This window comes from Leucopleurus acutus (genome assembly GCF_964270905.1).
Source record: "Leucopleurus acutus genome assembly, chromosome: 7".
Classification (NCBI taxonomy): Eukaryota; Metazoa; Chordata; class Mammalia; order Artiodactyla; family Delphinidae; genus Leucopleurus; species Leucopleurus acutus.
This window is the reverse complement of record NC_139150.1, coordinates 5815265-5842741: the sequence shown is the minus strand read 5'-3', so window position 1 is coordinate 5842741 and position 27477 is coordinate 5815265. Positions and strand designations below refer to the sequence as shown.

The window sequence follows — 27477 nt, the reverse complement described above, 5'->3', positions numbered from 1 at the left end:
GTCAGGGGCCAGGCCCTGTTTACCACCCTTGACTCCCCATCTTGGCTCCATCACCGTTGGGAAAGCAACATAGCCTCTCTGAGCCTCAACTTCTTCATCTGTGAAATGGGTTGTGGTGCAGATCAGAGACCTGTTGACCCATAGCAGGAGCTGTGCCTGGATGGTAGACCTCCTACCTTTTCCCCAGAACTGGGGGCGTCATCACCACTGAAGGTGGGAGTCACGAGATTAGCACTCGGTTCCAACTCCCTTGGCTTCTGACCACCCACCTGAGGAAAAGATTCCTGGAGCACAGCCCTCACTCTACCCAGGTACTGTGTGTGTACCTGTGGGGGGGCTGTCCCTAAAAGCCTAGACTTTAGCCTGAGCGTGATACAGTCTTTGGGGAAGACAACCAGGGTTCTAAGTCCCAAGAACTTGCTGTGTGACCTTAGGCAAGTTGCTTTCCCTCTCTACGACTCTCACCAACAAAGATGGGCACACTAGGTGATCTCCCCATCTCCCTCTGGAAGTTCTAACTTGCCTATTTTCTGACTTGGGTTGGGGGGTGAGAAAAGGACGTTGCTTCATAATTTTAGGGGGAGGTCTTGTTTTTTATTTCTCCCAATAATTCACTGTGAGAAAGAAAGGCAGGGGGTCGGGGCAATAAGCGAGGACGAAGTGGATTCACCCACAGGTCTACGGTCACGGTCATGGGAGAAGCTGTTAATTGTCAATTATATTGAGGGCGCAGCAGGAAAATGCTATTGTCTGTACCTTGGTATACAAGGGGAAAATGTCATTTGTATTGATTTTACAAAGCTCGCAATTGAAATTCGTGAAGGGCTTGGGGGGTTTGGGGTGGGAGTGGGTGGCGGTGGATGGGTAGGAAGTTGGGCAGTGCTAGTGCCCTGGGTCTGGGGTGGCCGTGTCGGCAGCACTCGGGGCCATGGGGTCAGCGGGCCGGGGGCTGGGGAAGCTGCAGATGGAATAGCTTTCGCTGTATTGTGGCTGTTCACATCGTCATTATCACATTATCTTTTTAACTCTGGAGGGGGGCTAGTTAAGTGAAGTAAATGTAATCAGTGGGGAGGAGAAGGGGGGCAAGGAAGGCAGGAGGGAAGCAGGGAAGGAGGCAGCACGGGTCCTTCCCTCGCCTTCTCTCCGGCTGGTTCCTCTCCTCCCGGCCCTGCCCTGTGGGGCTCACCCCCGCCTGCCGCCACTGCTTCCCTCTGCCGACCCCCTCCGCCCCCTCCTCACTGCCTGCTTTCTGCTCTCCCCTCCACTCCCCCCTTCCCTCCACCCTTCTTCCCATCTCTCTCCCACTCTCCCATCCTCCCTCACTTCCTCCTTACTCCTCCACTTTCTGGCTAAGAAGGAACAAGGGTTGCTGCCCACCTGTCCAGGCCTCCCAGAGGCTTCACTCAGACGGAATGTTCCAGAGTGGAGGGAGACCTGTGAAGCAAAGGTGTTTGCATTCCCAGAAGCCTGGAATGGCCGGGCTCAGAGGCCTACCCTGGTTCCCAGGATGGGGCCTGTGGGGTTCCAGGAGCATAGAGGATGGCTAGAGCCCCACCGGGACTTGCCTCCCCCTCACCATGGCAACTGCCTCTATCCTTGGCCCTGGTACCTAAGAGGGGAGCCCTTGGGCTCCAGCCAAGCTCCCTTCCCCTGGCCTTTCCAAATCCCTCCCTCTGGATACTGCTTTCCCAAAGGATCAGAGGCTCTGGTCCAGGTGCCCTAGCCCCCAGCTCCGCCCCCGACCCCCAGCTGAGTTGGCAGGTCCCACTCAATTCTGCCAAATTGCTCAATCTGGGCTAACCTGGCAGCCTCAGGAACAGGTGAGAAGGATTTAAGCAGTGGCAGCTGTTTTGGTCCCCACCTCTTCCTCCTTGGTCCACTCTCCCCCAACCTCGGCCACCCCCCAGCTCCTCGCCCTTCTTCCCCACCTGCTCCTTGGCAGTAATTACGGTGTGATTGAAGCTGCTCCACGGAGAACCGCTGACACCTCTGTCTTTTTCCTGTAAACACGGAGAGATGAAAATAGACACTTGAATCCGCTGTGCGTGTCACTCCGAAGATGTCTGCTGTCTCTTCCACAGCGACACCGAGACTCACCTGTCATTTCCTCCTTCTTTTTGCGCAGTGGTTTGTATGCCGGCTGTCAAAAGCCCCAAAGCCATCGTCTTTTAGCATCAGGATTCTGTCACTGGTTTTTTTAAAGTTATTTCCTTTTCCAGAAGAAATACACAGAAATCATCTGTACCCCCTACCCCTGTGGAGAGGAGAGGGAAGATCTTTAAGACACACACACACACACACACACACACACACACACACACACACACACACACACACACCACAGCAGCAACCTGAAAAAACAGGCTTTTTGATCAGTCACAATTAACTTTAACACCTTCTAAGAAAAGGAACAGGAATATTAACTGTGCTGGTGTGTTTCACGGCTGCGGCATTTCTTCTTGCCTATGACTCTGCCTGCGGCAGCCTTGGAGGGTTGACAGCTGTGAGGCTGGTTCTGAGGGCTCAAGAATGGGTGACTCTGCCTGCCAGGCACTCTCTGCTCTTTTTCTGGGGAGCCTCTAAGGTGGGGCAGTAGCGGGGGCCCTAGGGCAAGCATAGCTCTTCCTCAGTGGAAAGTATGGATGTCCTCTTGCCCTGCAAACCACCGGTGCTGTTCCCTCTCTGGACCGCGGGGAAGTGGTGCTAGCGAGCTGGCTGCAGTGTTCCAGAGACAAGACCACCAGTACACACTGGGGGACGGTGTCTGGGGGCCCACCTTCAGGCAGGTCTCGGTGGAAGTTAGAAGGAAAAGCAGCAGACACTTGCAACCTTCTCCTTTTCCGGACAGGTGGCTGGGGCCTCAGAGGGGAGTGAGGTGGGCCAAGGTCACATAGCAGAGCTGAGCTGGGCACTCTCCGTAAAAGTATAAGTTGCGAGGGACTTCTGGTCTACAGCTCCGCCCTACAAATGCACCTTGCACCCTGCCCACAGCTGGCCAGATGAAGACAGGAGAGCAGGAGGCAGCTAGGTTCTCCAGGAGCTGGACATGAGGAGGGCCCCTGCTACTGGCCTGCCGTTGTGTGTGTGTGCCAGCGTAAGGAAGGCTTTGAAAGTTTCTGAGTTTTTACAAAATGTGGCAAAAGTAATGAGGGGGAAGCAGAAGGCCCATTTCTAGTCCGATCTGTATTGAGTCCTTAGTATATACGAGGATGAGAAGACAAATGGGGCTTTGTTCTTTGTTCTGGTCTCGCTTCTGGTGGCTCTTGGTGATAAAGTTCATGGGGTAATTGAAAATTTGCTCCTTTCGCATTGCGGTCATTTCTGCCATTTTGGGGGAGGCAGATATTTTCAAAAGGTCTGCACATCTCTGTCTTTGGAAACACACTGCTGAAGCATCAGGCCTTTCTCAGTGACCTGGGGCCATTGGGAGCCACTTGTTGGTGGCACCATGCTGTCCCCACAAGGAGCAGCCCCAAATCCTGTGCTGAATTCTTGTCTGCTTTTCATCGTTTCTTTTGTGTCCCCGCACCCCCCCTCTCATGCTGTCATTTTCTCGGCCACCCATCTGACTCCAACCCCATCAACCTTTCTAAGCCCTTTCTGGGTTGTGTCTCTGAGCCGTTTTGCAAAAGTGGATGACGGAGCCTGTCTGAACCATGTTTATAAGGGTAACGACGAGGCCTAGTGAGGGCCTGAGGAACTCCCCAGAATCGAGGGCTTGGACCTGGTGCATGAACTTGGGGATGTGGGTGTTTTCCTACTGGGGACGCATTTACTCCCACAACTGATTCAGGACAGCAGAGGTGGCCCAAGACCTGCGGCCACACAAGTGAAACAGGACAGGCACATTGTAATCACATCAGCTCCTGGTCTCTTTGATGTGCATGTCCCCCGAGACCAGGATATCAGGGGTTTGCAGATGAGAGACTCACCCCCCGCCCCTGCCAAGAGGCTCTTTTCCGCTAGGGAACACCTCGGAGCCTTGGGAACGGCCCAGGGTCTTCCTCGGCCACAGCGCCTCAGACCTGGGTGTCCTTTTCATGCCTGGTGAGCGCTGGATCACTTGGCAAAGGCCCTAAGAGGCAACCTGGAGCAGAGATGGAAAACCTAGATGCAGGTTCCACTCCCCCTGGGCAAGTCACGTCCCTGCCTCGGGCCTCTGTCCTCCCATCTGTGCAATTGGTATATTGGGCCAGATTAGCATTTTAAGGACTGCTTGGTGGAGCCCAGGGTTTGCAGAGGGGCCTCTGCTCCCCACAGTGGGACATTGTTTTCGATTGTATATGCCGAGCTTCCACCTAAGACTGTTCGAATACAGCATTTGCAGCTAAGTTAGGGGAACGCAGGTGATCCTCAAGGGCCCTGACATTCCTGTGGTTCCCAGACTTAAAGATTAAAGACCAGAGAAGTTCTCTAGGGCGAAAGTTTCTGGCTACTCACATCAGACACAGTCTTGCCCATGTCCCCTTTGGACTTCAGAGTTGAAACAATCTCCTTTCTGGCTTTGGGGTTTTTTTAAAGCATTTTTCTAAATTGTAAAATATAGAAAACATAAAGCTTACCGTTTTAACTGTTTCGAGTGTACAGTTCAGTGGCCTTAAGCACAACCTTCACGTTGCTGTGTAACCATCACCACCCCCATCTCCAGAGCTTCTTCATCTTCCCAAAGTGAAGCCCCGTTAAACACTAACTCCCCATTTCCCCTCCTCAGCCCCTGGCACCCAGCATCCTACTTAGTTCCTACGAATCGGACTCTTCTAGGAGCCTCACGTAAGTGGGACCACACAGTACTTGTCTTTTGGTGACTGGTTTATTTCACTGAGTGTCCTGTCCTCAGGGTTCACCCATGGTGTAGCGTGTGTCTGAACGTCCTTCCTTTTCAAGGCTGAACGTTTCATTGTATGTAGTTATCTCACTTTGTTTCTCCATTCATCTGTTGATGGGCATTTTGGTTGCTTCCACCTTTTGGCCCTTGTGAATAATGCTGCCGTGAACCTGGGTGTACAAATCCTTTCTGTGGAAAGACGATGGCGGTAAATTTTGAGGATACCTGAAAACTTGCCCCTTTAACGCTGTTAGTGTTATGTGGTGGGAAGAAAGGGACTTGGGGGGGTGGCATTTGTGGGGATGGGGCGGTTATTAGCCCTCCATCAGGACAGCAGACACGGGGCAGGTTTATCCAAGGTGCTCACCTGAACTTGATTCACGAGGCTGCACTGCTGGGAAGAGGGAGCCCGGCCATGTGCCCGGGGGGCATCCTGCCTCTTGGAAACTTAGTGCCCCCAAATCTGGGGTGGTGCTACTTATAAGACCTTCCTCTCAGGGCTACACCCAGCCAGGGCCAGGCGCCCCTTGTCACTTGGAGACCATGCAGTTCAAGCAGATTGTTTAGCAAATGGAGGATTTGGGCCTGAGATCGTGGGGAGGGGACCTAGCAAGACCGTCTTCCCATGACCTTCTGGGTTTGGCCCCCATCACCTGCTGGTCCACAGGGCAGCAGACAGCGTGGCTCAGGGACTCGGGGGCCTAGATTCGGTTCCCAGCTCCACTTCAGCCAAGTCCCTTCTCCTCCAGGGCTCAGTTTTCCCGGCTGTACAGTGGGGTCAGCACAGGTGACCAAGGCAGTCAGGATTTCTCTGCAGAGACACAGCTGCAGGGGAGCCGCCGGCTGAAGGTGGCATGTGTGTGCACACGTCCACGCGCGTGCATGCGTGTGCACAGCCGTCCCCTCCCCTGGCTCCCTGGTGGAAGGCAGGAAGGGACATCCAGGACCCTGGGCTCCACCAGACTCGGTTTAATTACAGGTTTTCAGCTGCGGGCCGGTGGGCACGAGTTGGGAAGGAGGGGGGAGCAGCTCTGAAACCCTGTTATTTTCCAACGTCTGAGGGCCTCTTCAAAGGGGGGCATCTAGACATTTTCTCCACAAGCTGCAGAGTGGACTGTCGTGGCCCCAGCATGAATATAATGACGGATGCATTTTGCGGCAAGCTGGGAGTGAATGGGTCCGACTGGCTTGTCTCCTGTCAGACGAGTCATTATTATTTTTTTCTTTTTGTCATTTGCTGACACTTTGGGTTTCACGCGTTTCTCTCTTTTTTCTTCTTCTCCCCCTGCCTGGAAAAATGGCTAGGTATCTACGAGACCCCAGCGGGGACGATCCTTTACCACGCTCATTTAGACATCGAGGCCTTCACCATGGATCGGGAAGTGCGAAAAATCAAACAAGGCCTGGGCTTGAAATTCGCCGAGCTGGTGTACACGGGTGCGCTGACCCTGCAGCTGCTCCCCTCCCCTCCCTCACCCAGGGGCACCCTCCTCCAGTCCCGCCTTGCCCACTGCCACTTGCTGGAGAGCCCCCGGAAGATGCGGGGTGAAGGGGGGTGGAGAGAGGGCAGGGGACGAGGAAGCGAGGAGGGGACGTCGGGACCTGCCTTGTTCACAAGGTGTGGAGGGAAATGCACCAGTTCCCCGGGCTGTCCCGCTGCCTCCCGCTGCCTCCGCCGCCTGCGACCCGCATGACGGCCGCAGGGCCAGGGAAGCATCTTGTGTCATGCCTATGGCTGCCAAGTGTTATCCAGCACGTGCCGGGTACCTGGCACTGTGTGGGAACACAAGTCATCCTAGGGGGCTTCCCAAGTTTCCTAAGAGAGCTGCGGCCAGAAACTGAGTCTCCGAGCAAAAGGAGCTTATATAAAATTACACAACTGGATGTAGCCTAGCTGGGTTGGAGCCCAGGTCAGCCTGTTTCCAGGCAGAACCCAGAGCCGCTACAAGAACTGCCACAAGCAAGGGAAAGCCTACCTGGACCGAGAGCGGGGCCCCGGGCCTGGGCATTGCCTGGGCCAGATCCCTACTGGGAAGCCACCGGGACGGCCAAATGCCCAGCCCATGTGTGGAGTGTGGGCTGGGCTCCAGACTGAGTTTCCGTGCCTTACCTGCTGCCACAGAGTAGAAATCCAGTCCTCCCGCCTCCAGATCCATCCCCCGCTTTATACCAGGGGTGACCAAATGCAGCCCGTTGCCTGTTTTTGTTCAGCCCATGAGCTAAGACTGGTTTTTACATTCTTCAATGGTTGGGGAAATTTTTTTAAAAATACTACTGTTTCGTGGCACGTGAAAATTACAGGAAATTCAGGTTTCAGTGTCCACAAGTCGTTTTGGGCACCACCTTGCTCATCCGTGTCCGTCTTGCCTGTGGCTACTTCAGAGCTACACTGGCAGAGCAGAGTAGTTGCTAGAGAGACCACGTGGCCTGCAGAGCCTAAAATATTTACTATCTGGCCCTTTCCAGAAAGGGCTGACTCTATTCTATGACATTAACCTCTCCCTAATTTGAGAAATCACATCGAACAGCCCCTCTGAGCTGTTGCGGGGGACAGGCTGCCGTCTATGGGGACCTGGATGTCAGAGGGACCCCAGGAAATTTAATAGTAATAGTAACTGCCTGGTAGAAGCCTCCACCGCCCTCACCTCTTCCCCTCGTCCCCCACTCGGAGGTTTTGTTTCCTCTGAAACCTCCTAATCGCTGGAACTCATCTCGGGATTTCAAGGGGACATGGTGGTTATTGGCTGGCATTATTTTTCCCTCCCATTGTTCCCAGGAGCTTTGAAGCCCAGTCCCCCCCTTCCCAGGTACAGACAGGTGTTTAAATAACATTGTCTCCTGTGGGCTCTCTTGCTCAGCGGGGTTTCCACACTGAAAGGTGGATTTTGGTTACAAAGTGGCGAGAGTCGTTACGACGCGGCAGGCTGCGATGGGGGGACGGCACCTGGCCGGGGCTGCTTCTGCTCAGGGGGCATCCGTGGAGGCCGAGAGGGGGCCAGGCCGCCAGCCTCCCTCCCCACGCTAGATCGGCTGCCACCTCTCTTTTTTTTTTTTTTTTAATTAATTAATTTATTTATTTTTAGCTGTGTTGGGTCTTCGTTTCTGTGCGAGGGCTTTCTCTAGTTGCGGCGAGCGGGGGCCACTCTTCATCGCGGTGCGCGGGCCTCTCACTATCGTGGCCTCTCTTGTTGGGAGCACAGGCTCCAGACGCGCAGGCTCAGTAGTTGTGGCTCACAGGCTCTCGAGCGCAGGCTCAGTAGTTGTGGCTCACGGGCTCTAGAGCGCAGGCTCAGTAGTTGTGGCTCACGGGCTCTAGAGCGCAGGCTCAGTAGTTGTGGCTCACGGGCTCTAGAGCACAGGCTCAGTAGTTGTGGTGCACGGGCTTAGTTGCTCCGCGGCATGTGGGATCTTCCCAGACCGGGGCTCAAACCCGTGTCCCCTGCATTGGCAGGCAGATTCTCAACCACTGCGCCACCAGGGAAGCCCGGCTGCCACCTCTCTTGCTGCCCAGCCCTGAGCTGGGCACTGACGGGTATTATCTAATCTTAGCTGCACAGAGGTGAGATGAAGACGCTTGCCCAAGGTTTCACAGCTGCTGAGAAGTGGCTTGGAGCCCAGGACAGGCCAGCTTCAGAGGCCAAGTTCTCGGCCACTCCAGCAGATCCGAGGTGGGTAGGAAGCTGGGCTGGGGCCATGAGCAAGGGGTGATCAAGGGGCGCAGTGGTGTGCACAGGGCGGCCCTGGGTGTCAGGAGCACAGCTTGGCCCTTGGTGTGAGGCCAGGCTGCCTGGGTTGAGTCCTTGCTCTCACCCACCGAGCCCTCTAATTCCCCAAGTGTCACAGTGATTAGGTTTAAAAGGAAATAAAATCTCAGAGTGGAGGCTCCTCCCAGGTAGTTGTTATTAACATTAACGTCGCCCAGGTGCCTCTGACGACCAGGCTCCCACAGATGTCAGGGTCGGCCTCTGGCAGCAGCCCGTCCCCACCCCCCAACAGCTCAGAGGGTCGGTCTGTTTGATGGGATTTCTCGCATTTGGGATGCATAAAGGCTAGAGAGCAGGGATTAGCTTGAGCAGTTTACTTGACCTCCCTGTGCCTTGGTTTCCACATCTGAAGAATGGGGATAATTCTGCCTGTCTTATAGTGAGGCCTCAATGCATGGATATTTGCAAAGCCTCCAGGACACTGCCTGGCATGGTCTCTGAGCATGGACGCAGGAGAATGGGGCCTTGCCTCTGGCTGGCTTTAGGATCTTGAGTAGGTCTGTCTCCTCCCAGAGCCTCAGTTTCCCCTCCTGTAAAATAAAGGGCACAGGCCCAGGTCTCTTCTCCATTCTGTCTAGCTCCCCAGTTATAGAGCCACCACTCTGTTAGGCACTCAGCTTCCTCGGAGCCCCTGTGGACTCGGGGCCCAGGGAGACAGAGGCCCGGGGAAGCCCTTCTGCCTCGGTCCCACTCCTAGCTGCCCTGACTACTGTGAGTACTGTCTCCCCCTCCTCTCACCCCATCCCCAAATTTCCTGATCTGCCTTTATGAGGTTTATACAGACCCCCTCCCTCCAGGAGCACAGTGGCCTCACCCCACAGGGTCATTCTGGCATGACCCCAGCTTCAAGACCCATCTCATTTAGGGGGTATAGCTCACCTCTCCCCTCACCTCAGTTTCTTCAGCAGTAAAATGGGTATAATGCACAGAGGGTTGTTGTCCTGATTGGTACAGAATTTGGCCCAGCTCCAGGCCCCACCCACTGTGCACCCCCAGCCTGGGACACGCAGGCTCTCCCCAGTGCGGCACTCAGGACTCGCTGCCCTCCACCCCAGATTGGGTCTGCTGGGAAGAGAAATCTGACCACAAGGCCCCCATGGCGGGAGGGAGAGATCCTGAGATAAAGCCCAGGCCAGGCACTCCCACAGGGGTCTCTGCCCCCATATCTCTGGCTCCATCTCCCACCTCTCTTCCCGCCTGGGAACCTAATGATCTAATTATCCTGACTTAGAAAGATGGCCGAGCCACTGGGGCATGGCTGGGGGGGGGGCATCAGTGTGCCCTCCCACGGGGCTCTGGGCTAGAGTCAGGAGCACTCTGGATCTCGCTGTGTGGCTTTGGAAAGGTTCTTTCCCTCTCTGGGTGTCTGTCTCCCTGTATACAGTGAGGGCCGGCAGAGGCCATGTTCAAATCTTGAAAGCAAAAACTCTCACTGAAGCCACACAACCCCCCAGAGAATGGTTAGTGTTACTTCCTTGTGCAAATGAGGAAACTGAGGCACAAAGAGATCACGTGGCTTGTCAAGGTGGAACCAGAGGTGAACTCAAAAGGCAGGACATCGGAGAGTGAGGACGCAACCCCTTCTCTCCCTGCCCGCCCCTCCCCCACGTCTGGAAGCCACCGGACCCGTCGTGGAGAAGGCCTGCTCCCCTTTCCCACGGAGGGCCTCAGCAGGTGCCCCTGGAGGCCAGGGCTTCCAACAATAGCCGCAGAGCCGGGGCTGACCCAGCCCTTTATCAGGGCAGGAGATCGCGCACCATCTGGCCCCACAGCTGCCCAGGTGGGCTCACCTTCCCGGCTCCGTTTCAGAGAAACCCTACCCCTCTCGCTGTCCCTCCCCCAACCCTGGCCACGGCCCCCCTGCCCTCGGCAGAAACTGAGAGGAGCCACTGTCCAGACCCTGGGCAGACGGGGGACTGAGCACGCGGCCCTCTGTGGCCTGAGGGATCTGGGGGACAGATATGGGTAACGGGGGATGGGGGCAGCGCATGTCTCAGGCAGCTCGGGGACGTCGCAGATGTAGACAGGGAAGCTCCAAAATGATCACGTGAAGCACAGTTGTTAGAACTGGGGCCGACTGAGGTCAGGTCCAGGCCCCCCGCTACAGCCCGTGTGATCGCGGAAGTCTCTCAAATTCCCTGAGCCTAACTTCCTCACGCAGAAAAGCAAGAGGCTAAGAGAGGTTTTTCTCCTGCGACTGGGAGGGTCCAAAGAGCCGGCCCAGAACTTAGCATGGTGCCTGTGCTTCATCTGTAGGAATCTTTGCGTGTGAAAATATTAGCAGTATTTTAAAGACAGGTCACTTATTTCCAAGGGGTCTGCCTATCCTGAGGGGTGGGGCTCTTCCCAGCAGCGTTCACAGCAGCCCCTGAGCCCAGGGCCTCCATGTACAATAAGCCTGCTAGTCCTGGGAGGGCGAGGCAGTGTCATCCCCACCCAGCAGATGGGGAAACAGAGGCACGGAGAGGTGAAGGCCCCACACACCTGGTCTTTCTGACCCCAAACCCACCACTCCGCTGGGCACCCCCATCGCTCGGCCCCGGTAACATATGTCTGAGTCTTGCTTGAGGTCTCCTGCCCAACTGTCTGCTGCCCTGATAAAACAGCCCCCTGTGGGCGAAGGACGGGGCCCCCTCACCACTGAGTGTCTGTGGTGTGAAGCAGCAGGTTAGATCCCCTGCTCCTGACCCTTAGGGGGTGACTGCATTGCAGGGTGTAGAGGGTGCCTCCTTACCCCCAGGAGCCCTACAAGGTCACAGGACAGGGGCAGGCGGGCTTGGTCCTCACTGTTGTCATTTACAAGTGCATGTCATGCCAGAACTCCACAGTGAACAAGGCAGATGCGGGACTGCCCTCCCAGGCTCACGTCTGCCATGACCTGGACCCCAGTCCTCCCCACGTCCTGGCCCGAGGCAGGCACACGGTGGGCCTCCCCGGCACACTCGCTTCTTCCTCCCTGCAGGTTTCTGGCACAGCCCCGAGTGTGAATTTGTCCGCCACTGCATCGCCAAGTCCCAGGAGCACGTGGAAGGGAAAGTGCGGGTATCCGTCTTCAAGGGCCAGGTGTACATCCTCAGCCGGGAGTCCCCACTGTCCCTCTACAACGAGGAGCTGGTGAGGTAGGCGCCCCACCCCTGGCCCCAGCTGGGCACAGACCCTCATGTCCAGTATCTCCTCCGACTGGCTTTCTCAGCAAAGATATGCCCAGGCACGTGTAGGGTATGGGGGAGACAGTCCTGAAGATTATCCACACCACCTCTGCCCTCATGGAATGTACAGGCTAGATGGGGAGAAAGGCCCCAATCAAAGGATCACCCGCGTGCAGGATTAGGGAAGGAGGTGCTGGGCTGTGGGGAGATACAGGATATTTGGGCTGGGTATAATAACGGGGGTGTGGGGAAGTTTCCCCATGGAAGTCGTTTCTGAGCTGGTCTCCAAAAGAAAGGAGTGAACCAGGTGGAGAGGGGGCAGGAGAGTTTCCAGAGAGACTGTCCTGTGCAGAGGTTCAGAGCCTTGGAAGAACCCAGAACATCCCAGGCACTACAAGAACCTGGCAAGGGTGGACACAAGGGCTCCCCGTGGAACGTGCTGGTGGCTTGGACCAGGCTGCTGGTCCTGGGAATAGAGAGCAGCAGATGGAGTTGGCAAATATTTAGGAGGTGGGATCGAAAGGGCTTGGATGGGGAGGGAGATGGAAAGGTTCAGAACCACCCTGGGTTTTCTGGCATGAGCCGCTGGGTACACTTTGGTGGCGATGACTGAGTTGAGGGAATGGGGGGTGGAAATCATGCATTTGGATTTGGACAACTGCAGGATGAGTTTCCTTTGAGATAGGCCAGGAGAACTACAGTCGGCCACTGGACACACAGGGCTAGAGTTGAGGAGAAACGCGGTCTGAGGACACTGGATGATGGGGCCAAGAGGAGACAGCCCAGGGGAGCGGCAGAGCCAGGAGGGAACCTTGAGGAGCTGCCTCCCGACGGGCCAGGCTGAGAGCGCTGAAAGGACGTGGGAGAGGCTGGGGAGCCCTGGCGGGCTGGGTCCAAGGTAGCAGTTGCCTATTAGCTGCACCTGTGTTTGCATCCTGAATGACAGACTGGCCTCGACCGAGGAGCAAGGTGTTCCCTCTGGAGTTCACCTGGCCAAACAAGAGGTGGGGACAGGCAGCCCCACCTGATACAAGTCCCAGGTCCAGCTTGGCTCACGCTGAGGCCAGCTCTCCCCTCCCGGAAGCCGGTCAGGAATTACAGTACGAGTTTTGTTTAGCGGTCAATATTATTTTTCTCTCTCCCTTCTCTTTGCCGTGTTGCGTTTCTCTCCCCCCTTCAATCTTCCTAAACACTTTAGAAGCCATAAATATAGCCGAATCAGTTTAGATCAGTCGGGGTAAATGTCAAATTATCTTCTCTCTTTCTCTCTCTGGCTCTTTCTTCCCTCCCCCTCCAAATCAACAGCCTCTAATAATCTGTCCAACCCTTCATTAAGCCTTACAGTCTCACTCAGGGAGATTAAATGAATAAAGTAAAAAGGGAACGGGGAAAAAAAGAGAGAAAAGCAGGAGCATTTATTCTCACTGTGTTTCCGACCATTTCCCTTTTCTTTCTGATTTCTACATCGCTGACTTGAAAGCCCTTGAGTGACAGCGTCACAGGGACCAGCGAGGAAACCGCGAGAGGTAGCAGAACTGGAAATGCCGCGGCACAGTAGGTAGAAAGTACCGTAATTATAGAGCAGGTCAGAGCCACTCGAATGAACAAAAATAAAAGCACAGAGGTTTTCTGTAGACCGTCAGGGGAGGTAAAAAAAAAAAAAAAAAATCATTGTAAACTTTTTCCACCGGCACCCCCTACCCCCCGAAACCACAAATTTTAAAAGAGGTTTTTCGGTTCCCGAGAAGCACCTCTGGGAGTACTTCAGCAGTCCCGTGGGACAAGTTTGTCCCTGGATGTGGGCCTCTCTTTGCAGGGGCTGCTGGGGTGGTCTGAAGGGCCTGTTTGGGGGCAAGGGGGTAGCAGAGTTTGTTTCGACTCGTGAGAGACGGTGGCGAAAGGACGGATGCACGCGGGGAGCAGGAAGGGGGTCCAAGCCCTGCTTTCTCCCTGGGCTGAGCGCAGGGGCCCTTCCAAAGGGGACGAGCGCCTCAGACAGCGGGGGCAAGGCCAGGAGTCCGAAGCCGTGTGGTGGTTCGGGATGGGGGTGTGGAGGTGCAGGGCGGGGTCATGATAAGCTTCGTTTATCACCCCAGCAAGGTCTGCAAAAGCGCTTTAGGTGGGTCCAGCCTTTCCCCTGCCTGGTGAGGGGTGCCAAGCTCAGCCCCTCGGATGTCTGACATCTTCTCCCTTTACAGGCAGCTTGCTAGTCGATTCCTGGTGGCTTCAGCCACCTGAGCCCTGGAGGGGCGGATGGAGGTGAAAAGGAGGGAGCATTGAGAGCGTGGGAGTTCCAGCTTCAAGGTCCCCTGGAGGTCAGGGCGAGGGCGTGGCAGGGGGAGGCACAGAGCCCAAGTCCTGACAAGCTGCGGGGCAGCCGGGCGTAGAGACCCCGTTTGTTGTACAAAGCCCACAGTCCACAAAGAGCCGGTCAGAGGCACAGCCTCAGGGTCTCAGAAAAACGGCAGAACCCCTCTGCCCTCCTCCCCAATCTCACCTCTCTGGAGAAGGCTCCTGAGGGGACAGGCCACCCCCTTGTCCTCGAACCTTGAGACTGCTTTGTCCTGAGGCTGGAGTTCTGCAGACATGAAGACAAGGGGCTGATTCAGAGCAGGACGCAACAAGGGGCCCGTGAGAAACGGGAGGGACCCCCTTCCCCCAGGGGGCTCAGAGGGTGGCCTCGTGGAGTCAGATCTGAGACCACAGCGCCCTGAACTTGTCCTCAAAGAGCATATCACAGTTGTAATTATCGAAGGCAGATGGATGATTGATTGCTTATGTCTGCACTCGCCACCCCACCACCCCCTGCCCCCCACGTGGGTGTTGCTCCTGTCTGGTTCTTGTTTCCTCAGCACCTGGCACAGCGCCTGGCAGGTAGTAGGTGCTTAATAAATACCTGAGTAAATGAATGACTGAATGATGTTAGTAAAGCTGCGTGCTTACCTGGTGCCAGGTGGCAGCTACCTCATTTCACGTGGAGCCAGTGATGAGGCTGAGAGCCCCATCTCACAAGTGAAAGACTGAAGCTCAAAGCGCGAGAATATTTGCCCTGAGGTCTGTGGCAGGGGTGGAGCCAGGATGCTCACCCAGGTGGCTGGACCTGACGGACTGTGGTTGGGGAGGGTTCCAAAGCGCAGCTAAGTGAGAACACCCAAAAGATGAAGGCTGTCGAATCTGGAAGATGGAAACTGCAGATGGGGGGGCAAAATCTGTTCCATTGAGTATAGCAGGGGTTGACTGGGCACTTTTCAAAACCAGCTGGCATCGGGTGGGTGCCCATGTTTGAGGATGGATTAGAGTGATGGGTGCCCATCACTCAACGGGCAAACAAGGTGAAGAAGACTTCGTGGACAGATCTTAACTGCTGGGGCCTCTCTGCAGCTTGAGGGATGCCATCACGCATATCTGAGGCTGTTTGGTGTGTAACTCCTGGCTTCCCAGGCCTTCAGGCCACTGGACACCACCAGCTGTTCCTGGGCACTCGTCGAAGCCCTCCACAGCCCGAGGGCTGAGCTGGCTCCAGTGCATGTCCTGAGGTTACAGATGCAGTGCCCTGGTTCGTGGGAGCAGTTCACTGGGCTGGCGCTGGCTGGACCAGGACCCAACCTGCCCATTTGCATAGCAGGGATACGGCTCCCTGCTCTGCAGCCCCGGCATGATCCCCGGCCCCGGGTAGGGCTCCCTGAATTGGAAGGAATGGAATGAAAAGCCAAAGTGCAGGGAGTGTTGGATCAACACTGAGGAAATGCCTGGGGGTCTGTGAGGCTGAGGTCCCTTGGATGCCAAGGCCAAGGCCGGGGGATGCTGACGAGCTCCTACTCTTTTGCAGCATGAATGTGCAGGGACAGTACGAGCCAGTTGACGCCACTGGTTTCATCAACATCAACTCCCTCAGGTGAGAAGCTCTGGGCCCTGATGGGTCCTCAGACCCTCCAGGTGCGGGGAGCAGGCTCTGATGGGACCTCAGTGCTCTGACCACTGCTCTGCCCTAGACAAGCGCCACCTTCCTGTCCCTCCACCCGCCACATCCTCAGCGCCTGCTCTGGACCCAGCCTGCTCCCATCCTCTGCAGGGCCACAAGGCACACTTGTGACAGCCAAGAGCAACAGAGGGTCCTGGGCACTTGAGTTCCCGGTTTCTGGGTTCGGCTCTTTGCCTCTGACACTCACTCCCACCCTCTCCAGCCACTAGGAGCCCCTTTCCTGGGCAGGTTAGCAAGGGGAATGGCCGAGGGGTAGAAAGAAGCCACGGAAGGTCACCTGGCTGGCTCCTGCCTTCACGTCCACATACAGGAGCTTCAGGTCTAACTGGAACCATGGATCTCCATGGCCCAGTGGGGTGACACACACCGTCTGAAGCCACTCAGACCTGGCTTCGAATCCTGCCTCTGCAGTTGGGTCTCGGAACCCTTCTGAACTTCTGGAAATCATAGGATGTTAACCATACCTGCCTCACAGGTGCAGTGAAAGTTTGATCTGAGTCCGTGGAAATCAAGCACTCTGCCCAGACCCTGGCACCCAGGAAGGGCACAGTGCCTAGCAGCAGGGGCTCAGTGGGGCTGAGTCCCGAAGGCCTGTCTGTCCACCTCTGGGTTCTTAATCCCCATCTTCCTTCTCCTGGGGCTTGAGTTTCTCTCCTCTCGCTGATAACACGCCCCCAGCACGAAACCATTTTCTCTCAGAGCCAGCCTCCTGTCCCTGGAGCCGAGACTGGGAGAGACATGGATTCCAGCCCGGCAGTCACCTCCATCTCCCCGCCTCCTTCACCCCTTTTGTGTTTTATGACTCTATAAACCCTTTTAAATGGCTCCGAACACACGGGGTTTTCATAATGGCCTCTTCATTTCTCCCATTGCCAGTTTAACGCTTTGTCTTAAACAATGGCAAGCAATGTTTTCCCCCTAAGATAAATTAATTACATTATCCTGATTGGAGGGCAGGAGGGGCCAGGGCAGGAGAGGGAGAGAGGGAGGAAAAAAGACAACTCCACACACATCTTAGCAAACAGCTGTCCCTGCCACCCCACCTCTGCCTGAATTAATTGAACTGAGTGCATGTTGTTATTGTTAATTTACATTTTTCTTTGTTTTGAATCTGGTTTACAGGCTGAAGGAGTATCATCGCCTCCAGAGCAAGGTCACCGCCAAATAAACCGGCTGATAATGGGGAGCTGGGCCTCCTCGCTTTGCCCATCTCCCAAGTGCAGCCACTAATTGTTGTGATAATTTGTAGTTGTGACTTGTCCTCCAGGGCTGGCAGTGCAGTGGGGGTGCCAGGCCCCGGCTTTGTTCCCTGGTCCCCTGGAGCCTGCAGAAGTGGTCAGCGAACGGACGGGGTGGGGGCCGGCTGCAGGCAGGAGCTGTAATATGACGATTAAAAAAAATGATACATTGGTCTTTTGTTTATTTCTGCAGAAAGAGGAGTAAGAGTGAGTGAGTGTGTGTGTGTGTGTGTGTGTGTGTGGTGAATCGTGCTTTTCTTAGACCAACCTTTGTGTTTTCTGACTAAAGCACTGCCGAAGGCCACCTTTTACCAGAGAACCTGTTTATCTGGAAGAATCGACCCCTCTCTCCAGCAAAAAGCATGGAATCCGAAAGCACCCACCCGCGTCAGCCCCTAGCCCAGAAGCCTGGCATTTTGTTACCAGCTGTGCCCCTGTGGCACGTGCCAGGGAAACCAAGGCGAGTTTAGGTGACAAACTTGGGGGCAGTTGTGCCCGCAGCCCGCAGTGAACTCCCAGGAATGGTGGCCACGACTGACCACACCAGGCTTCCCCACCGTGGCTGGGTGGCCTTAAGCGTCCCACATCAAGGAGGAGAAAGAACCCAAGTTAGAAGAGCAGCCTGAGCACAGAGGACAAAAACACAGACATAATTTGGTGGTGGTGGTGGGGCGTGTTTACCTGGCTTACACGGTTCCCTCCACCCTTCCTCCACAAACCACGGCCCAAAGCCACCATGTTTGTACTTGACTCCACCCCTTTGGTCATATCTGATTGGACCATGGCTGGGCACCTGACTAGAGCTGGGCCAATCAGAATCTCAGTCCCAGTAATGGGGCCCAGGGAACCAGCCGGAAGCGAGGACAAGGGAATTTAGGCGTGGTGGGATACCCTGTGGCTGGAAAAGCAGAGAGGGAAAAGGGAGTGATGGGAAGAGTGGGCGTCCGGTTTAGAATCCCAGTTCCCATCCCGGTAGGCCTCATGGAAGCTGGCGGCATTTCTTAACTTGGATTCTCTGAGACACTGGTGTTCTCATAACCAATTACCATTTAGAGCTTAATTAAGCTGGTGAGAGAGTTTGTGGTATTTGCAGACAGAAGCACTGTTACCGGGAAGCCTTGAGTGCCGGTTGCTCTGGTTCTGACCTCCACTCCATTGCCTTCGTGAATGAGGGTTTCTTTCAAAAGAAATTTTGTTTTTAAAACTTGTTTTCCTCTTATTGTGAAGGTTACAAATGAATTATTCAATGAATCTTAACTTTGTGCCAGACACTTGGCTACACACTTTATTCACATTATCTCTTTGAATCTTCACAATGACACTGAGGTAGATGCTTTTATCTCTGTTTGGTGGAGGAGGCAACTGAGATGCAGAGGAATTGCTTTGCCAGCTTTCAGTCAGCTAGCAAGTGACAGAGGCAAGGACCAAACTCTGGCCTGGCTGAGCCCCCAAATCTTGTGTGTTTATGTCCTTAACCGTCATTGGCTACATCTTATTAAAAAAAAAAAAAACACAATCTTATAGAAATAACTATCACCCATCATCTCACCACCCAATTATAAACACTGCTTATACTTAGTGAATTTCTTCTCAGTCAAATTTTTCTATGCTTATAAATATTTTTACAGAGTTATTTAGGATAAAGTATTCTTTTTTCTTTTTGGCCGTGCCATGTAACATGCAGGATCTTAATTCCCCCACCAGGAATTGAACCTATGCCCTCTGCAGTGGAAGTGGGGAGCCTTAACCACTGGACGGCCAGGGAAGTCCCTAAAGTATTTTAAAAGCAAGTGTTTTGCCCTGCTTTTAAGTTAACATTACATCATAAACAGTTTTCTTCGTCAAAAATTCTTAAACACTTTTAACAACTATGTAATATTCTCTTATATTGATAGCTGTTAACTTAACCTTTCCCCATCTATAGATTTCGTTTTTCACTCTAAACTATTTTCCTGCCTTTCGTTGGATTTAATTGAGTATTCTTAGTAGCTGGTTTATTAGCTATGCTTTTTGTCTTTTCAGTGGTTTCTCTAGGGTCTACAGAATCCATATATCTTTAGTTTACCACGGAGTACATTCATTAATGTTGTACCGTCTCATGTGTAATATAAGAATCTTACAACAATACAATCTTAGAACATTTCAGTTTGTGCTTTTGTTGTCATATATATTGCTTCTACAATTGCCCCACAATATGTTGCTATTTTTTCTTTAGGTAGTCAAATACCGGTTTTAAAAGATTAAAAATAAGAACGGTATGTGTTTTATATTTATCCTGTGTGGGATTGGCAATGTTTCTTTCATAAATATCTGATAGAATTCACTAGTGAAACCATCTGGGCCTAGAGATTTCTTGGCAGTGCTCTTAAGGTATAAATTCAGTTTCTTTTAGTTATATTGGGTTATTCGTGTTGTCCATTTCCTCTTGGGTCAACTTTGGGTAATTTGTGTCTTTTGAGGAATTTGTCCATTCCATTTAGATTGTCAGTTTTATTGGCATAAAGCTTTTCATAATATTTTCTTCTTATCCTTAACTGTTTGCAGGATTGATAGCAATGTCCCTGTTTCATTACTTACCTTGGTGATTTGTGTCCTCCCGTATTCTTTTTTTTTCCCCCCAGGGATTGCTGAGACATGCAGATTTTTTTTTTTTTTTTTTTTTTTTTTGGCCATGCCACGTGGTTTGTGGGATCTTAGTTCCCCAACCAGGGATCGAACCTGGGCCCTAGGCAGTGAGAGCACAGAGTCCTAACCACTGGACTGCCAGGGAATTCTGAGAATTTTTATTTATCACATATGTTACTACTTATTTTTACTTGTAGAACAGAGTCACAGAAGAGCAGGCTGTTAGTAGGTATTAGTACAGCTCAGGGGTCTAGCATAACATCTAGTACATAGTAGGTTGTCCTCCCTTATTCTTTTTTTTTTTTTTAAACATCTTTATTGGAGTATAGTTGCTTTACAATGGTGTGTTAGTTTCTGCTTTATAACAAAGTGAATCAGCTGTACATACACATATATCCCCATATCTCTTCCCTCTTGCCTCTCCCTCCCTCCCACCCTCCCTATCCCACCCCTCTAGGTGGTCACAAAGCACCGAGCTGATCTCCCTGTGCTATGTGGCTGCTTCCCACTAGCTATCTATTTTACGTTTGGTAGTGTATGTATGTCCATGCCACTCTCTCACTTTGTCCCAGCTTACCCTTCCCCCTCCCCGTGTCCTCAGGTCCATTCTCTAGTAGGTCTGCATCTTTATTCCCGTCCTGCCCCTAGGTTCTTCATGACCTTTTTTTTTTTTTAGATTCCATATATACGTGTTAATACACGGTATTTGTTTTTCTCTTTCTGACTTATTTCACTCTGTATGACAGACTGTAGGTCCATCCACCTTGCTACAAATAACTCAATTTCGTCTCTTTTTATGGCTGAGTAATATTCCATTGTATATATGTGCCACATCTTCTTTATCCATTCATCTGTCGATGGACACTTAGGTTGTTTCCACGTCCTGGCTATTGTAAATAGAGCTGCAGTGAACATTGTGGTACATGACTCTTTGAATTATGGTTTTCTCAGGGTATATGCCCAGTAGTGGGATTGCTGGGTTGTATGGTAGTTCTATTTTTAATTTTTTAAGGAACCTCCATACTGTTCTCCATAGTGGCTATATCAATCTCCCTTATTCTTTTTTTTTTTTTTTTTTTTGCGGTATGCAGGCCTCTCACTGTTGTGGCCTCTCCCGTTGCGGAGCACAGGCTCCGGACGCGCAGGCTCAGCAGCCATGGCTCACGGGCCCAGCCGCTCCGCGGCATGTGGGATCTTCCCGGACCAGGGCACAAACCCGCGTCCCCTGCATCAGCAGGCGGACTCTCAACCACTGCGCCACCAGGGAAGCCCGAGCTTCATTTTTTTAATAGTTGTCTGGTACCTTTTTTTTTTTTAATATTTATTTATTTATTTAATTTCAATTGCGGTGCTCGGACTTAGTTGCCCGGAGGCATGTGGGATCTTAGTTCCCCAACCCGGGATCGAACCCTAGTCCCCTGCATTAGAAGGCAGATTCTTAACCACTGGAGCACCAAGGAAGTTCCTGAGCTTCATTTTGTACAGTATCTGTTGCTATGTGTTCAACTTCATTGACCTTCGACACTATCAAATCTGCTGTTAATCTCATCAAGTGTATTTTTCATTTCAGGTATTTTTGTCATCACTATATGAGTCATTTTTGTATATCCAATTTCATGGTTATGTTTTCCTTTACATCCTTGAGCAGATGGAACATATTCATAATGGCTGCTTTTTTTTTTTTTTTTTTTTTTTAATTGCGGTACGCGGGCCTCTCACCGCTGTGGCCCCTCCCGTTGCGGAGCACAGGCTCCGGATGCGCAGGCTCAGCGGCCGTGGCTCACGGGCCCAGCCACTCCCGGACCAGGGCACAAACCCCTGTCCCCTGAATCGGCAGGCGGACTCTCAACCACTGCACCACCAGGGAAGCCCTATAATGGCTGCTTTAATGTCCTTTTCTGTTAATCCTATCGTCCCCGTCACTGCTTGGTCTGCCCCTATTGACTGATTTTTCTCTTAACTATGGGATTTTTTTCCTACTTCTTTCTATAGCTCATAATTTAAAAACTTTGACCCTGGGCATTGTAACGATGCATGGTTAGGTTTTCTTGTATTTCCTTAAAGAGTACTGGACTTCTTTAGAGAAGGCGGTTTAGTTACTTATAGATTAGTTTGATCCTTTCAAGATTTGTTTTTAAGCTCTTTTAGAGCAGCTCTAGTTTCTATTCTAGGGATAATTTAGCTCTACTTCTAAGGTGTGGCCTTTCTAGTGTTCTTACTTGATGACTTGTAGTCAATGAGGTCTCTCTCCTCTAGCCGGAGGACTCTTAAACAATTCCCAGTCCTGTATGAGATTCCTAGTAATTTTTCTTTCCTTGAAAATTGTTCTTGTGTATGCTCGTGGGATTTTGCTTGAAGAGAGTGGCACCTGCCAAAGTCTCAGCTGGACACTATGCAGATGACTGGAGCTCTTTCTCTTAGTAACTCCCTCCTCTCTGGTCATCAGTCCCATCAATTCCAGCTGCCTTGGTCTCCCCAGATCCCGTCTGTCTTCTTAGCTCAGTAAGATTACTGGACTTTTTTGTCTTGCCTTCTCCATTCTGCATTTTGGGAATTATCTCCAGGTCGGAAGCTAGACAATAGTAGGATTCATCTTGTTTTTCTTTTTTCACAGTTCTGTGCTGCCTGTGGTTGAATGTCTGAAAATAGTTGTTCCTTGTGTTTTGTCCAGTTTCTATTGTTTACGATGGGAGTATAATTCTAGACCACCTTACTGCTTCATGGACAGAAGTGGAAGGTGATTTTTTTTTTCAATTTAACAATAATACAATCCAAATACCCATAGGCCACCCTGGCCTGGGGTCCCGTTTACTATCTTATTAACATAAGTCACATAATTTCTCATCCTTGTTGAACCAACACCCACCCACCATGGCTTCTGTCTCACTCAGCATAAAATCTAAAGTCCTTACTGTAGCCAGCACCAACTCCCTGACATGGAAGTGCATGGGAACCTCCAGGCCCAGGCAAGCCATAAGATGACAGTAGCTGCTTAAATGATCCCACATGAGACCAGCAGAAGAACCACCAGACTGACAACCTATAGGTACATGAGAATGAATAAATAACGTTCTGTTCTATTGCACTAAGTTTTCATTACTTATTTTGCTGCAACAGATAATTGACACACTTACTATGACCTTCAAATTCCTTCATGATCTGGCTCGCTACCTCCTCTCTTTCTCACCTCCCTTCACTCTCCCTCTCACTCTGCTCCAGCCCACTGTGTTACTTGCTGTTCCTCAAACAGGCCAAGCTCTGCCTGGAGCCTCCTCCTCCCTCCCCCAGATATAGCCACGAGGCTCACTTGTTATAGAGCCTAAACCTGGCATATACCCTTTACCCTGCCTTTCTCTTCTCCATAGCACATATCAGCACCTGACATTATGCACTGATTTGCTCTGTGTGTCTAATAATTTTTTATTGGGTGCTGGGCATTGTTGAATGTCTCTCCCACTAGACAGGAAACTCCACGTGGGAAGAGACTGGCTCTGTCTGGTTCACAGCTGTGTCTCAGGTGCCAACACCATGTCTGGTCCATAACATTTACTCAATAAATATTTCTTGAATGAATGACTATCAATCCAACCTTTGCTAGCTCAGAAGCCACGTCCAAAGAACTTCAGGAATACACACTCCCTCCCCCCATTTCAGGGCTTTCTCTGCTCTAGAAGCCCAAGGAGCAGTGCGTAGGTGTTCAGGGGCCATTCCAATCCAGTCCCCATGCCACAGCCCAGGACCTGCCTTCACCCACCTCCCTGTCCCTCCTGTCACTCCACTTCAGCCCCTGCCCATGCCACTGGCTGCTGCTCCAGCTCTCAAGACCATTAACCCCAACTCCACGGAGAAGTGGGTGGGAAACCACCACTTAGGGGATCTGGAGTAGGGTTGTTTGGACACCGAGATGTTAGAACTCTTACTTTTTCGTGTACACAGCCGCTCTCCACCTGAGCGTGCAGGTGTTGTCAAATCGTCTGGATTGGCAGTAGTTTCAATCAACACCCCCCAGCTGCCGCTAGAACCACCTCGTCCCCCAGCTAGCAGATCCTATCGCAGGGGTTAGCTGGTCTGGACTGATTCTGCCTTCTCAGGGTAGATTCTGTCCTTGGGAGACCCTAGATCTCCCCACCCCTGGCTATAAGGCTTTTATGGAGTTGCCCCCAGACCATTACAGAAGGCTGAGTATGTCTGAATCAGGTCGCTCCCAACGCTGGAGATCTTTTTCTGGGTATGTTCTTAGCTCGACTCAATCAGGAAATGCAAATTGATATTGGGGTATAGATGGGGGTGTTGGAATCTCACACCATTTTTTACCGGGGCTCAGCCAGACTGTCCCAGTAGAATAATATCGAAAATTACAGAAACTTTGGGAAATCATTAGGAAAAAATTTCATTTCTGAATCCAACATGTTAACCAAAACATTTTGGTTAATATTTTTATGAGTTTCCTGCTAGCCATTTTGCATGTGCAACATGTTTTCACGCAGGTAACGTAATTTGCTTACGTTGTGTACCTGCACATTTGCTTCTTTTTCTCCCTTTTTACCATAATAGTGCAATTAATTTTCCACATTGTTAATAGGCTTCTTAACAAACTTAAATTGTATACTTAAAATGGGTGAATCTTGTATGAGATATAAATTGCATCTCAATAAAGCTGTTAAAAATAAATAAATTTTTAAAGATAAGAGGTAGGGGGAAGATGGCCAGTGTTAAAGAAAGGAATGGAAAAGAGCGTGGGCCAGGAAAGCGCTGGGCTACAGCAAGCCTCTGACATGTACAGAGAAGATGTTCGGCCAGAGTGGAGCAGCAGATCCTCGAAAGGCAACTGTGGGCAAGCAGGTAGGGCAGTGCGGGGGATGGATCCCCAGCTCGGGGACCAGACTGAGGCTAGACTCATGCTAAATCCTGGTTACCCCCCCTCCATTGTGAGAACTTGGGCAAGAACTTCACTCCCCCTGAGCCTCAGTTTCTCCGTTTGTAGGATGGGACCTTAAGGGGCCCTTCCTCCTGGGATATTGGAGGCCCCACTGAGGCACCCAGCGGGACATCAGAGACAGAGCCTGGTCTCAGTCACCACTCCACATACAGGCACGGAAGCACCACAAAAATCTCGTCAAGGTAAATAAAAGCTGTCCTTCATGTGTGCCCTGGGTGGACAGTTCAGAAGACCCTTTCTTTTTCTCCTTTATGCCATGGAAAACCATCGCGGTGAGGGAATCGGGGAGGGGAATCCCCATTTTACAGGCGAGGCTGCGCAGACCTGAGTTCAAATCTTGCCTCTGCCACTTCCTAACTGGGGACCTGGGTTGACTTCTTCAGTACTTCTGATGGCCCTCAGTGTCCTTGGCTATAAAAACAGGATAACAATAGTGCCCACCCTGCAGGAGCACTTTTTTATTCAGCAACTGTTGGTCTCAGGGCTCCTGGCTCCTCACCACAGTGTGACAGCCCGTGCAGCACGCTTCTAGGGAGCAGCTGCTATCGATGCGAGTTTGGCCTGTGTGACAGTTCAATTTTTTGTTACAAAGTCACAACGTGGCAGTTGGGTGCACTTTGTTTATTGGTAGCTGCTGCCTCTGAGCTGGTGAGCCTGGGCCCTGACAAGGGTGACCTTCTTGGCCTTTGAGGTTAGAAACCACGTCCTCCAGCTTTCCTTAAATGCCCAGCCCTGGACCTGCCTGGGATGGATTCCATTTCCTCGCAGGCTGCAGGCAACCCTGGGAGCAGTGACCATGTCTGCTGTGCCCACCACAGTATCACCTGGCACTCAGCACAGGGCTTAGCAGGTAAGAGGCTCTCAATGGAACTGTATTGAATGAATGATGGGATTCTCCCATCCCCTCTTGGTTATCATTTTATTATTGTCTTTACTGTTTGTAAATCCCCCCCACTCCTTCCTCTAGCTCCTGGCTGGGCAATAGGGGGTTTCTCATGTCTGGGGGAATCCTGAGAATTCAGGGGCTGGGAGGTTGGGCTTCAGCAGGGTGGGTCAAGCCAGGACCCCAGGACCCCTCACCTTCACTGGGTGGGGAGCCGAGGTGGGGTCCAGGCCACCGGCCAGCCAAACCCACCTTCCAGACCCCTCCTGCTTCCCTGGAAGAAGCAAGACATTCCTGTTCAAAGGCGGAAGATAGAGTTGGCTTTTGTTGACGTAAAATATACATACACAGACACGTGCATATAAACATGTACACGTACGCGCATACACGTGTACACGCACACATGCATACACTCGCCTAGACGCGTACACACACAGAAAAGCGCATACGTCTGAGGTGGACAGCTTGATAACTTTTCCCTGTGTATCCACCTGTGTAACCACCACCCAGGTGAAGCTACGGAAACTTGCCAGTGCCCAGAAGGCTCCTTGGTGCCATGGTGAGACTGGTGGAAATCACAGGGTTAAAAAAAGAAATGGAGAATGCCTTTCTTCTTTTAAAAAATGTACGGGGGTGTGCTGGGCAAATAAGAAAGCTTCAAGCCATCTGGGCTGCGGCCGTCACAGTGCCCGTGGATGGCCTGGGCCAGCGAGAGCATCTTGCTTGTGAGAGGAGAGCTCTGATTGGTTACTGCCCTGCAGGATTCCACAAATGAGTGAATGCGTGAAGGAGGCTGCACCTGCCTCTGACGCTCAGCTGATTTCTACTAAGGCATTCCACCTCTCACGTGGGCAATGCGCCCAGCCCCGTGCCATGGTGGGGGCGGTGTGGCGGGGTCGGCAGGAAGGGGCAGACACAGCCTCTGCCCTCAGGGAGCCTACCTCCAGGACCCAGGCCCGTGGGCATCCCCTTTCCATTTCCGGTGCTCCAGCGCCTGAACCGAGGGAGAAGGAACAGACCTTAGGAGCTGCCAGCAGGCCAGGCTGCCTGGAAAGGAGGCTGGATTCTCAAGGGGCAAAGGTGGAGTTGAGGTCGTGTCACCTCCTGTCCCAAAGTTTGCACTGCCCACCCAAATGCTGGCATCAGGCCGTCCTCCCCCGCCTGCAGCCTGGCCTCCTGCTTCTCCCTCTCCCGGGCGCCCAGCCAGACCTCACTCTCGAGGTTGCCCCCTCCCCATCTCCCTCTTGAAAGCAAAGAACCTGTAGAGCCCAGGCCTCGGCCAACGCAGATCAGCGCACCTGGCGGGGCTGCTGTCAGCTTCCCCTGGATCCTGAGCACACGGTGTGTGTGGAGGGTGGGGGGGGGTGGGGGCTGCAGATAGGAGGCGGCAGGGCCCCGGCAGCCGCCGGCAGTGTGCAGAGCTGATCTGCACGCCTCTCAGGCTGGGGAAAGGGCTCACCTGGGGTCAGTGCAATCGATATCTCATCTGCAGCTCTCCTAGCGGAAGTGATGGCTATTGGAACATGGTAATGGGTGTTGTCTAGTGGAAGAGACTAATCTTCCCAGCTGTGGCGGGCTCCGCAGGTGGCCCGCACTGCTAGCTGCTGCCACTGGGGCTGTCCAGGCACTTTTAAAGCCACAGCAGCCTCGCTGCATGCTGGTGTCCGTCCTGGTTTCCTGGCAGCTTCCTGGCGCAAAGCCTCAGAGGTGACCATGACCCAGTCCTCCTGGGCGTGGTTGAGGAGACTGAAGCCAGTGATTCACCCAATGTCACTCAGTCAGCCAAGGACCAGAAATAAATTCTGGTCTTCAGACTCCTGATACAGTACTACACAGCATGCTGGCCATGGCAAGCCCACGGCCATGGGCCACACTTGGCCTTTAGGTATGTCAGTGCTTTCCATTGTCTGGCTCGATGCTTCTTGAAAAAAACTAGGATTCAAAGGCCATCACTGTTGGCCACAGTCCCTACCTCTCCCTAATGTCTCACACTCCACCCGCTTCATACATGTAGTTCCCTGTCCGACCTGGGATCAGTGAAACTGAGGTCTTGGCATAGAGAAGTGAGGAAA

The 27477-nt window shown here is 52.5% G+C and overlaps 1 protein-coding gene across 2 annotated transcripts in view; it reads left to right on the top strand.

The window, feature by feature from the left end:
* ASS1 (argininosuccinate synthase 1) overlaps positions 1 to 17129 on the top strand; it is a 51139-nt gene extending 34010 nt beyond the window's left edge. For both annotated transcript variants that reach the window (XM_082843186.1, XM_082843187.1), the window contains exons 12-15: positions 6131 to 6262; positions 11552 to 11708; positions 15568 to 15633; positions 16843 to 17129. In XM_082843186.1, coding sequence (XP_082699312.1) covers positions 6131 to 6262; positions 11552 to 11708; positions 15568 to 15633; positions 16843 to 16888 — 401 coding nt within the window. In that variant the 3' untranslated portion in view covers positions 16889 to 17129. The remainder of the gene's footprint in view (positions 1 to 6130; positions 6263 to 11551; positions 11709 to 15567; positions 15634 to 16842) is intronic.
* Positions 17130 to 27477: the final 10348 nt, after the last annotated feature.